At 46.9% G+C, this 13728-nt stretch overlaps 1 protein-coding gene across 1 annotated transcript in view; it reads left to right on the forward strand.

Moving 5' to 3' along the window:
- Positions 1 to 940: 940 nt before the first annotated feature.
- The window catches only part of LOC139816873 (homeobox protein Nkx-2.4), a 32763-nt gene continuing 19975 nt past the window's right edge, over positions 941 to 13728 (forward strand). Inside the window, exons 1-2 of the mRNA XM_071784674.1 lie at positions 941 to 3343; positions 8468 to 8766. Of these exons, the coding sequence (XP_071640775.1) occupies positions 2578 to 3343; positions 8468 to 8766 (1065 nt within the window). The 5' untranslated portion in view covers positions 941 to 2577. The remainder of the gene's footprint in view (positions 3344 to 8467; positions 8767 to 13728) is intronic.

Here is a 13728-nt window from a genome sequence, read left to right on the forward strand (position 1 = left end):
CATCTTTGATTTCTTTGAAAGTTAAACTATACCGATGATGTTTTTATGACGAATATGATGCACCAGTGCGCATTAGTGTGTTCACTGAAGGCTGTCATATACAAAGTGACACAAAAATATATAGATATGTATAGAAGTGTTTAGCACGAGTTACATCACGTAGTTTGGCAGGATACCTGTCAAACGTTTCCTTGGTCAAAATTCCTTCATCAAAACGTTTAATAAATTTTTTTTTGCAATTAGGTAAGTTTGTGTACAACAGCCTCTGTAGTTTGCACCAGCATGCACTAACGCATCGGATTCGTTATCGGATGCACAAGAAAACGGAGGCGAATCTCGCCGATATCACCCGCGTGAGAGAGATTCATCGGATTAACACCACTGAAAACGCAATGCCTGATTTCCACGCTTGCGCCGGCAGCCACATAGGAGACCACGGCGACGGAACCACCGCGCGTTCCGTCCGGGGAAAAAAAAAAAAGAAAGAAACGTGCGAGAGATCTTAGTAGCGACGTGGAGAATTCGGGGCTTTCTCTCGCCGAGGGAGTCCGGATTTATGCGCTTGGAAGCGATGCGTGACAGCCGACGCAGATATCGAAAAGTACCGTCGGTCGCTGAGCCCCCGACGTGAATTTCGGCGCGTGTGCCCGCGAACATTTTTCCGCCGTCGGTTTTTCCCCGCCCTTTTGTCGCCGTGGAGGTCTGGAGGCGGCGCCGGATGGCCGCCCGGAGTCGGGCGTTCGCACGGTATTGCGCGTGGCGGGGCCGTGGCGGCCGCCACAATGTCGGGCGCAGCCTCGCGCGAGCGTCGCGATAGGTAGACGCGTGCCGGCACGCTCGGGCATGGGCACCAACGGCGTGTCGGGTGACGCGGTGGGCACGTCCCCGGGACGGTAGCGGCGTGGACCGACGCGGCCCAATGAACGACGAGACGGAAGGGTCGCGCCGCCCGCACGACGGCGCTCGTCCAATGACCGTACGGCGGCATCTCCAGCATCCACTTCTCCTCGTCGCGGACCTCACCGCTCCTCTCCACGGCGTATGGAAACCCTTCTCTCACACGCAAAAGGGGACATCTCATCACGACTCTTGGTAGCAGGCACTTCTCCGTAGTGGGCACTCCACTCATCGTGTCGTCGTACGGGTTCTCCGCGAGAGGCTGTGGGGCCTGTGCCCGGGCGGGCGAGCAAGCGAGCGAGCGAACGAGCGCGAGCGCGAGCGGGCGAGCGCTGGTCGAGTGGGTCTAAGCGGCCGTGAGGACCTCTCCAGGAGTACCCGACAGAAGTCCTCTCCATTCATTCATCCATCCATCCAGCCAGCCAGCCAAGCCAGCCCAGCAAGCCAGCCAGCCAGCCAGGCAGGCAGGCAGCCACCCAGCCAGCCATCCATCCATCCATCCATCCATAGAGCGGCTCTTCTCCTACGGAGAGTGTATCCTCGACGAAGGTGGAGGCGAAGCGTAGAGTGGTACATCTACCATCGTCTCTCTATCGGCGGAATCCAAGGACTCGAAGACCCTCGTGTGATTTCAGTCGGCCGCCGGCCGGCTCTGGCCGGCCACTATCCTCGACCACGTGTGCAGGGTCGCCGTGTCACCGCGTCCGTATCCTTCCTCGTCCGTTTCGGATTTACGTGGAGCGAGACGCAACGACGACGCGAACGGCTTACGTACGTTCACGCCCGACGGTGTCGAGAGATCCGACGATTACGGGGGAGCCATCCGAGTCGGCCGCCGGCCGACCGCGGCCTCGATTTCTTTCCGGTTATGTGTGACAGTTCGCCGCGTGCGCCACGTGACCCTGCGTCCCTTCGTCCTTAATGTCAATCTTGCGGCGCGAAGATCCGGAAAGCAACGACACGCGGTGGACGACGAATATATGAGAGAGAAAATGGATAAAGTGTGTCCATCATCGACGTCAAATAAAATACAGTGAGGACGAAGCTCGGGGGTTCGATAGTCGCCGAGATTAGAAAGTCGACAGTGTCCGCGGCATCTCGCGGGTGTGGAAATTTGTTCTCGCGATTGCAAGAGCTATGCGTGCGTTTAAACGTGATCGGGATCACGGAAAGAGAAAAGGGGACGAACACCGGCTCGCGGGGAATGACTGCGGGCTCTACATCGATTTCGGGGTCAAACGGCCCCGGTGTTGGTGAAAACGGAATTATTATTATTTTTTTTTTATTGTGCGCCCGTGATCCATCGTAGTAATAAGTGAGCGCGTCGACGTACGGGAGTGACTTGTGGCATTGTGAGATTAACTAACCCGTGTGTACTGTTTTTCGGTCTCGAGTGAGCGATCGAGTTCAAGTGACGGTTCACTTTCGAAACTCCACGGCGAAGATTCGGGACATTCGGATTTCGTGACCCCTAAGGGGTACGACGGTGTCGTGTCGAGGAACACGTTGGCGCCGCGATCTCGGCGATCGGCGAGCGGCACGAGCTAGACGAGAAAGGGCAAGAGAGAGAGAAAGGGAGCAGAGGTAACGTCATAATGCGCCGTTGTTACGGCTAGCGCCGGCCTCATCATTCCGCGAAGCGCGAGCTTCAAGTACTTCGACGGCGTCGGGCTCGCCGAGATGAGCGGTGGCAGCGGCGGCGGCGGAAACGGCGGCGGCAATCAAGGCGGTAATGGCAACGCCACGACTTATCATCAGCAACAGCAACAGCAACAGCAGCAACAGCAGCAGCAGCAGCAACAACAACAGCAGCAGCAGCATCAGCAATCGCTGGAGCAGGCCGGCCTGCTGTCTGACCTCAATGGGATCGACCTGGCGATGAGCCTGTCGCCCAAGCAGCATTCGTCTCACGTGCAGACTGCTGGCGGTGCCCACACTACGCCCTTCAGCGTCACCGATATTCTGTCGCCGATCGAGGAGTCCTATCGGAAGCTCGAGCTCGCCGCCGCTGCCGCCGCCGTCGGTGTTGGTGTCGGCGTCGTTACGCATTCCCAGGGTTCGCCTTACGGGAACGCATGCGGTGCACGGGTGGGTGGTAACACCGGTAGCTCGAGCGCGAGCAGCGGCAGCCCGCCGCTCCACGGCGGTTCGACGCCCGGCGGCAGCACCCCCGGACCGGTTTCCGTTGCCAACGGGGCCGCCCCCGGTGGCGGCGGCGGTAGTGCCGGCGGAGGCATGAGTGCCATGGGTAATCCTTACGCGACTATGCAGCTCACGTCGCAATATCAATATTGCGCCGCGGAATTGTCGCCGTACCATCACGCCGGGCCCGGCGTGGGCGCCACGGCCACAGCCACGGACCCCATGAGGTCCCACGCGGTTTCGTCGCACCATCATCCGTGGTACGCACCGGCGCCACCAGCCACCAATGATCCGCGATTTGCCAGTGAGTAGCTTGTCTTTTATTCAAAGAAAATCAAATGAGAAAGACCCGAATATGCGCGGTTCTGGCTAAAACGAACGAAACCTGAAAGAAACTTTAGCTAAATTGTGGTACGTCTAATCTCTCAATGCGGTAAATTATATTAATATTATACATATATATATATATTAGCAGTTTCGTGAAAGAGATTGCAAGAGAAGATGTGAAAAATATGTCATATTGTGTATTTGCGTATATTGAACAAAAAAGCGTTAATACGAATTGTCGATAATTAATGAGCAAATTTTCATGTTTCGTTAATTTGATTAATTTTCTATAGAACTGCTATTATATCCTACAAAATATTTTCTAAAGGATTATTTCCTTCCCATTTTGCTTTATCATCGGTTTTATTCGCAAAGTCCTTGTTAAGTACCACCGTGCGGCCTTTACAGACGTGGAAAAGTGCAATTACGTCAGTCGTGGTAGATAAGCATAAAAATCATTTTCATCGAAATTTGAGAGAAACGACTTTACGCTCGCGCTAATGGAGGGAATATTTTGTCAGGTATATCCACATACATTTACATGCTCGTCAGACGAGCAAAAAGCCTCCGCGGACTTCGTCTACATATTGATTAATTCAGCGACTGTGGTTCGATGAATTACGTCTCGGACAGTTAGTCTGTCCGCTAAACGTTACCGAGTTATCGAATGCAAACAGTCATTCTGTCAGCCTGTTAAATGAGTTTCGAGGGGTCTGTATTTATCAGAGAGGCTCGGCGTAGTCTCATAGAATATATGACGCTTACACTTTCAAAGACGTGTTTCTCCCCGACGATGATGATCGTTAGCATGAAAATCCGACATCGGACGCACGATCTACACCTGTTATTTAATCACCGATAGAAAAATCAGCGAGTGAAATCTGTAGGGACGTCGATGAGGAATCACGCCGCGCGAGAGAGTTTAACGTTATCAGATATTCATCAAAATCCTTGTGTTTCGCGTTTTGTGTATAAATGCCGGAAGCGCGCGGCACCGAAGCGACTGCCGGGCGAGAGAAAGGGAAAGAGAGAACGCTGTATGTTTGTACGTGTATGTTGTACTCGGATAAAAATCCTATCTCACAACGAGCTATTCCTTCCGCCTTCCAAGAGTCACGTCCGTCAGGCTTTTATCAGGCTTGTAACGACAAGACCATGGATATCTCAGCTCCATTTAGGGATCGACGAGGAGAGTGTCGGTCTCGCGTTACAAAGTTGACGAAAATGCGCCATCGTTAATTGGTAAGAAGAGAACCCGTGGGCATTTCTCAGTTTACAACCGTTTCCAAGTGTTCTACGGTAGAGAAGAATTTTATTTTTATCTCCAAAAGCGTGTACAGACTTTCTACAAATAAGCTAACATAAATTGTCAGGATAGGAGGTGAAAAGGATTGCAATGATACAGCTTTCGTATACAAAATGGGGATACAAATCGGTTTCCTCGAGATCGTTGATCTTCGTCAAGTCTCGTTTGACTTTCTAGATAGGTGTACTACAACAAAGAAGAGGGATTCTAAATCTATTTTTGTATTTTAAAACAAGACTTTTAAGTTTAATCGTCCGTGAAGTAAACACAAATGCGGGTAGAGTGGTCTGCGATTTGCAGTCAGCGATATTCTTCGAGTGGAACAGTTTAAAAGGATTGGCGTAAAAGCGTCTTCGGGAAGTGTAGGAGAGCTTTGACACTTCGGGTGGAAGATCCATTTGGATGTCCAGGGCGCCGCATAAGTTTCGCGTTTCAGTGTCCACAAAAGGAACGTCGCGCATACCACCGTCGACCAACAATGCGCGCATCTTTCATGCGACTTGTGTCAACAAGGCGCGCTCGTCTCCTCCTCTGTGTGGATTTTCGTCCATCGCACGCGCCACTTTAGCGAGCCGATCTCGCTCGTCGCTCGTATCGATCCAGAATTCGAGAAAGCGCGACTAGTGGACGGCGCTGAGGATTTTAGTTAAACAAATAAGAGGGACTGGTCCTCGAGTTAAAGGCCTCGAGACGAGGCGCGGATGCCCGTCCGCGCCATACGAATTCGATTTCGCGGGACTTATCTCGTCGCCCCTTGCAAAATAAACAGAGCGCAGGGAAAGCCCTGCAAAACGAGTCGTTCCCCGATGCGTTTCGCGTCTTCTGGAACTGGCGATTATGCGGCGACGTTATGTAGATTACGCGTTTTGCGCGAAACGGCAGGGTAAATCGCGAAAGAACTTTTGCCAAAAATCAGTAATGTATAATGTTGAATTGGATATATCCCTTTGTAGCATTTCTTTATAATTTTATGAAGAGACAGGCTGTAAATTTACATACACATCATATACTGTTTGCTGGTGCTATCAAAAATGAATTTTCAGATCAAGGAGAATCTGTTCATTAATCTCTTGCTCTTCGATCTAGCATTTTAATATCACTGCGCCATTCGCAGTCTGACGTCTTTGATATATTGCACCATCGATTGTGCTATCGTTCGTGATTTGCATTTTAATAATGGTCTATTAAAAACGTCTTCCCTCATCGCTATACGTGAGCGTTATTTGTATATACGAATTTCTTTTGTAACTTTTTACGATATTTGCATATTTCGTGTATGCAGCACCGTGTTGTGGACTAACGACAACACGCGACTCCATTCCTTTATTATTATTATTAATCTTGTGTCTTGTGTGATTAAATATAATTAAAATCGTGATTAAAATGGATCAATTGATGGAAATAATATATTGTTGAGGAAAATGCATAATTATGCACATATTGATCTTAAATTATAAACCAGAAGTTGTATATTATTTTATGTCAAAATTATTTAAAATTCCTCGCACTTGAAAAATTTGTTTTTATATTGCACTCTAAACTCGCAAGATTTATTATTTCTTTTGTATTGTTTTATTGTATCCTTTCTCTTTTTATACATATTTTTTTTATATTTAACTCATTCGCTTTAAATTAACTCCCTATTATTTTCACGATAATAAACTGTCAATTTTGTTCTGAATACTTATTATTTTCGTTCTAATCTTTCCCTATTAAATATTTAAGATTAATTACGGATTTTAATCTCTATTGATTCTATAATCAAGTTATTTTCTAACCACATATTTAACAGAAAAACATTGCGTTATTCAAGAATCAATTTTATTTATAATTTACCTCTGCATTACGTGGAACGAGACAGTGAATAGGATTCTGTAGCAAATTTAGTAGTTACACAGATCCTGTAACATATTATTTAACGTTCTAAATGAGATCTAATTCAAGTAAGATTAAAGTGACGCGCGAAATCACGTAATGAGCAAAATTACAGAATCGACGCGTGACATTAAATGTTACGCCTAAATCTACATGCCATCAGACAGAGATATTTTTATCCCGCTGGATTGGACGACTTTCACACTGTGGGCGGTACGCGAAGGCGTCTGTGATTCGGAGCGAGAAATCTTTGGGCTTTTGTCACCTAATTGGAAGGTGAAGAGCCGAGGCGGAGGAGGGTTTCCCTCCCCCCCCCTCTCTCCCCGTCGGTCGCTATGCCACATAATTACGTTTCGAAATACGGGAGGATGTTCGACGTGAGGCAGAGTGCAACGCCGGTGGTCAGGTAGACGTTGAAGAAAACGTCAATTTACTTAACGAGTTCCTGCACGCGCGTTGTTCGCCCATCATCGGGATCTGCCTTCGTGTATTGGCAGAAGTTACATCGAAACATCCCGTCCCGTCAGTCCTACCCGTACGCATTGTTCTCGATGACTGCTGACGAGCGACTTAAAAAAGGGATAGCGTCGTATATACGAGAAACATAATAATTTACATCACTGATGTGATTTACGAGAAATTCCTCGCGGCACCAATTAATATTAACGCGAGATAATTCGCGTATCAACACCTGAGAGAGGGTTTTTTCGGAGTTGCGCAATGCAAATTAATTACGGAAAGAGCTCTATGAATTTATATAGAAAGAGTTGTTAAGTTGATTTCAAGAGATCGTTACAGTTTTGAAAATTTGTGGATGGAACATATACATATCGCAATAGGCAAGCGCGAGTTAGGTTTGATCAATTCGAACGCAGGTGATCTCGTGATCACAGTGCAACAATCCAGATGGGAGGTGAGACGGAGCCGCGAATTCGTCCGGTGCTCGAATCGGCTATCGAAATATAGGCTATCGAGTATATACAAGCGCTCCGGATATCCGCGTAATGAGAGGAGCCCCCGGACGAAAATATGCGCCGCCTTCTTCCGCCGGCGGCGAAAATATAACGACAATCGACTCTCTCTCGCTCGGTGCTCGGTGCGCGCTCCGGATTTGAGCTGCGGGGCTCCACCGATTTCTCCCGTATACGCGGGCGCGCCGGGGTAAACAAATTTGACGGTGTTTGTTCCTGCGCTCAAGTGGTATTTCTTTCTCGCCCTCGACTTCACTGACGGCTCGAGAATACGGTTCTCAGAGGCATAATAATTTCGGGACTTCATCTCGGGACCTCCCGTGCTCTCGCGGTGACGTAGCACTTCGCAGCGCCTAAATCGTTCCCTTTGTCCGCGCCCAAGCGCGTTCATTTTTGACAGCCTCCAACTGACAAGGGATAGACGACCGCTCGCTCGCTCGCTCGCTCGTCTGGGTAGCCCTCGGTAGCTCAAATTTAGAGGGAATCGTTCAACCATACACGCCTTAGACGTATACTTATGAAAATATGAATATGTCATAATTATTATAATCTCTGATGTCACTACATCGAAGCCGTTGGTAACAATTTTTTTTACTTAATTCTCAATCATTTAAATCTCGTCGCTATGTCTAACACAAAAGGGTACCACAAATACTTCGTATACATTTTATATATATATATATATATATATATATATATATATATATATATATATATATGTATATATAGACCGTGAATATATTAAATCTAAAACTATTCGCAACGGATAATGTAAAAATAAGGTCGAAACGATATCAGAATCAGAATGTAGAAACAAGGAAAACTTGCGAAACCGATATTTCTCGTCGCTAAGCTATATATATAGGCCGTAAGTTTTCATAAAGAAGTTGCATGCGGAAAGAGAACGCTCGCAAAGTATCATTCCCGGTTTCTTCAATATGTTTTGCAGTCTCGCGGCTGATGGGCGCCGCGGCGGCCGGCGGGACCAACATGGCCGGTTGCTCGGTGGGCCAGTCGATGGGCGACATGACCAAGTCGTCGGGAATGGGGGTGGGCGTCGGCGTCGGAGTCGGCGTCGGCATGGGCGTCGGCGCGATGCAATTTCCCCTCGCGCAGAGACGGAAGAGACGCGTGCTCTTCACCCAGGCCCAGGTCTACGAGCTCGAAAGGCGATTCAAGCAGCAAAAGTACCTCAGCGCGCCCGAGCGGGAGCATCTGGCGTCCTTAATTCATCTAACGCCCACGCAGGTATGTTGATTACTTGTTACTCGTATTCCGGGCGTCCCGCGGAATCGCCGGATGTCCCTTTAACCGCGGATCTCAACCCCCGTTATGCAAAAGAGTATAAACGGACTGCCAAGCAATCGGTTCGTTTATCCGATATTCGGCGCGCCGAATTAATCGCCAGGGCAAACTCGTCCGGTAAGATGCTTCGCGCAAGTGTTTTTATTATGAATCTTGACGAAGATATCTACGGTTTGTCGCTTTAACGAGCGGATAAGATAGCTGGTTCCGGCATACGCCGCGATTTTAACGAGCGTATTCATTTTCATTGGACGCAGACAGGTCTGGCCGGCTCGAGATGCGGCACAGCGGTCTGGCAACAATAAATAATTGTTACGTGGCTCATTGGCCGCATCCTGCGTTCACGCACGTAGCACGCAGGGTCTCCCCCTCGTTCGGTCTATCGTTCCGTCTACCGTTCGTCTCTCCGTCTGGTTCAATTCACTTATCAGCCCTTTGAAAACAAGCGCGTCGAATTGTACCGTTTGTCATCGCGCGACGTTTGTAACGCGACGCTCCACGGGGACGTTAAGTTATCGACGTATAACTTAACTTACGCTAAGCGCCATAAATATCTTAAATATCTTTTGCGGTCCTACGTCGAATTGGACTTGACATGATACATATTGCAATAGTTTATCGCATAATTCTTCAAGCATATGAACCCATACGCGATTATAATTAACAAATTATATTTTTGGGATCTCCATAAATTCCTCTATAAATAAATTATTTAATAAAAATTACTTTATTCGTTAGACCAACTTGGAAATAAAATGAAATAATTAAAGGAAATTGAGAACAAAATATTTGATCTTCGCTCATTTGCGAGAAATAGTTTGGACTGCAAAGAGCAAACGTTCACATGCTTTTTCCATAAGCATTCTCGAAAAGAACGCGTCATGTTCGGACATTCGTAACTGTTTACGGCAAAGAAATAGGCGAAATGAAAATGCCTATATATAGTTAACGCCGCGGTAGCCAGGTCTGAAACAGAAGCTTTACATGACGAGCGAGAGATTTCTCAAAGTGGAAACGTATAGCGCTTCCTTAAACCGGAAGAGTCGAGCGCCTGTGCGAAGCCCTTCGAGCGATGGTGACGAGTCGATTCCGTGTCAAGCACGGAAGTCGGCAAAGAGGCCTGATTGCAATCAGCCGGGATTTTCATGCGCGCCCAGGGCGAACGGGCACAATCGGTGCATAAGTTTCGACGAGTTTCATAGTAGATTGTAACGATTGCGGGATCAGGGGAGGGAAGGAAATTGCGAACGATTTACGTTTCTCCCTGCATATGTGCATATCTCTATCTTTCGTCGTACGTCACGTAACGTACGTTTTGTAAAATACAAATTACGTGGTTTCGCATACATTTTGGAGATTGCACGGATAACTTATAAATGTTTTGTAAAATGTAAATGCAATGCTCCGCACATTTAGCTGCTATATTCTTCGTGCCTTACTGTCCGCCAACGTTGCTCGACAATCGCGCCTCAAATCGCCCGTATTCATCGCGCGGTGTTAGCGCACTCGGCAAATCGCGGAATCACGGACGAATCGGCTGCTCGTCTCATCTCGAAAGGAAATCTCTTATCGCGGATGCAACCAGCAAAAAAATGGCGACGGCATCGGAGCGCGTGACGACGAATTGCATTTATCTCGCCGGCGTCTCTCTCTCTCTCTCTCTCTCTCTCTCTCTCTCTCTCTCTCTCTCTCTCTCTCTCGTCCTGTTCCCTCCGGAGAGCGTCCTCCTTCCCCCTTGTCCCCTTAGGCACGGGGCACACGCAGATGGGTCCCTCCATTTTGCGCTCGCATTGTTACTCCAAGTACCCGGTCTCCCCCCTCCCCTCCTTCGCGCGGTGCGGTGTTACAATGCCTAGCCACTCCTGGGCATTGTTACCAGTATTGTTATTATTATCGCTACTGTTGCCGATTGCGGCCGAGTGGCGAATGGAAAAGCAGAGGGCCGGTGGAGCCAGCTGCTACGTCGAGTGTCGCATTAGAGGCAAATTACACTCTCTCCCCTCCCCGCCCTCCCCCTTGATCCGCCTATCGTAGCTTTTATCCCACCTCTTCATTTTCCCTCCGCTTTTCCGAAAAGTTTCGATCTATTGGGCCGCGTCCGCGAAAACCTGTCGGTGATATCAAATCTTTGTTATCCGAAACAATCGTTGTTACAATTGCGTTTTCGTTGCTACACGATACATCAATAACATGCATCGCGAATTATTTACAAAAATAGTGGAAGTAACTATAGAAGTATTACCAAAATATGTAGGTACGATTGCCGGAAATGTCTTCGACTACGAAGGCAACGTAGGTACGAATAGCGCAAGGAATGTTGAATCGTAGAATAATGTCGGATAAGAGAATGAGAGATCGGATCGGCGAGAGAGAGAGAGAGAGAATAAGAGAGAAGGCAAGAAGATCGCGGTTGCGCGCGCGATTCAGCTACACGAATAATAATCATAATAATGGGTTTGCGTACCACCGAGTCCTCGTCCCCTCCCCCCGGTCTCATCCCCTTGCACTGCGGTCGGCAACCCCATGGCGTGCGCGTCGGAAGAGGGATCGAATCCCGTAGAGCAGAGGGCGAGCTCAATGCCGTGCAAACACGTCGCTACCGCCGTTTTCGAGATCTATCGGCACAGACGAGAGACGAAACGATCGACAACGCAACGGCACGACTGTGCCACCGGCATGGTTCTTTGACACGATAACGGGGGAAACGGCGCCATTAACTTACGGATGTTCGCCCTTAACATTGGCATTAACCCCCTTAAATCCTGTTCGGAATATACTCGATATATCTTCATTTCTAATTTTCTAAAGTACATCGAAATCCTATCGTGTATATCTCATCCACAGATTATTTAGCTTTCGAGTCGACTTTTCCTTGAGGATTTATTTTGAGGCTTAATTTATATAAGTTCGCTAATATTGAAACACTATATGTATATCTATCTCTCCCTTTCTCTTCTTTTTCTCTTTTATTGAATATTTTCTTTTTTACGAAATATTCTCGTAAAAAAGATATAAAGATTTATATGAAAAATTCCACCATTATAAGAAATTTCTTCGATTTCTATAACTGACGGAAAATAAATTTTTAAGCACATCAATTATACTTTATGAGTAATTGAGAATTCAAGAATTTGACGTGTCTTGAACTACACAGATTGGCGATTTCTTGGTTGTCAAATGCAATGCGGTTAATCGAACGTCCTGCAACGCGTGCTCGCGTCTCTCAAGTGCACTCCCAGCACCCTCGCATAACGCACACATGAATATGTCGCTGGCTTTTGCAGTCCGCGTTGCGCCGCGATATCTACAGACGGACAGAATGCCGTCATAATTACACTTCTTTCTGCACTTCTATGTCGTTTATGCAGAAGATATCAGCCTAGGGATGCATGCGAGTTGCCCCGACGCCGCATCTACAGATTAACGCAAAAGTTATTGAGCCCTGTTTTCGACAATTTATTACATTTTCATTCTTCTTCTTTTATCTTTTACACTTACATCTTTTTATATTTATATTTAAACTGTTTGTTTTTCCCAAAAGAAATGATAACATAGATAACATAACGCTAATTTCTATTTCATTCAAATATTATTTTACTTAAAATTTTGAGTCCAAGTATTTCTTTTCGCAAAATCGGTATTATGTTTAACGTTAAAATATTTATTGGTAGATATTAATATGTTTACGAAGCAAGATTGTCAGTTTGTTAAGTCGAACGGAAACGGTTTTTTGTGCTCCGTCCTGTAGCGCGAGCTACCATAGTTCTTTTGTAATGCATTCGCGGCACTCGCGCGCCGAGGGTGCATATATTCGGACTGCAAATATCGACATCCCTTAACAGGGATGCTCTCCGGTTTATCGCATCAATCCCCTCATCTGCCGATTCTGAAAAGATGCTAAAATTAAAAGCCCAAGCTAAGGAAAAAGCACGTTCTACGTGTCGATAGCGATTTTAACGTTTCTTCGCTTCGTTCTTTTCCGAGTAATTACAGTGACATAAAATATCTTTTTACGTATGAAATCTTTGGACAATTTAAAGTTAAATATTTCTTGATGATCGAAAGATTTTTTAAGGATTAAGCTTTTTTCAGGGATGTCAAGGCTTAGGTATCTTACAATTTTATGTTCCTATTTAGATCTATGCAAACTAGGATAAAGTTGATCACTTTCCAATTTATTCGCGAATAAAAAATAGAATAGGATAAGATAAAGCAGAATAAAATCACGTATACCGTCGCGCCTTTCCGGCCGCACGCAATTACTCCACGCATCGCTTCGCGGTAACCAGAAAGTCATTTCTATTTGGGGGCTGGAAGACCCCTGGTTTTCAGACATCACGCTAGGTAATCGGTAAGTCATCTCCGGCCGACGGTATTGAGTTAAAACAACAAAAGGGAGGCGGAATCGTGTTTGTCCTCGGGCTACCCACTCAGCAGGGTCAACACGGGACAATTAACAGCCCTAATCATAATTTGACGTTAGTTGATCCCCGGTATTCGCGCAGGTTCATCGTCGTGCGGCGTGCAGAGCTCTTTGCACGCAGACATTCGCACGCGTTTAATCCTCCATCGAAGCGAACCCACAAGTCTCTGTTATCGACGGACATAACGCTCTCATTAAACAGATATTACTAGCTGAATAACGCGATGGTTATATCCGAATCGATTTAATCCGAAGAAAATTCAATTCATTTGTGCGATATTTATTCACAATATATGCGAGCGAGCGCCTTTACATTCCAATAAAGTATCATTTTTATTCATGAATGAGAAACCTTATTCTTTTTTTCTTCTTTCGTTACTCATTCCACCGAGACTTCGTTCGAATTTGCGGCGTCGCGCGGTATCGATATCGCTGTTTTATCGCGAATGCACAAGCCTAAAGAAAAATGTATACGTACGGCG

This window comes from Temnothorax longispinosus, chromosome 7 (assembly GCF_030848805.1).
Source record: "Temnothorax longispinosus isolate EJ_2023e chromosome 7, Tlon_JGU_v1, whole genome shotgun sequence".
Classification (NCBI taxonomy): domain Eukaryota; kingdom Metazoa; phylum Arthropoda; class Insecta; order Hymenoptera; family Formicidae; genus Temnothorax; species Temnothorax longispinosus.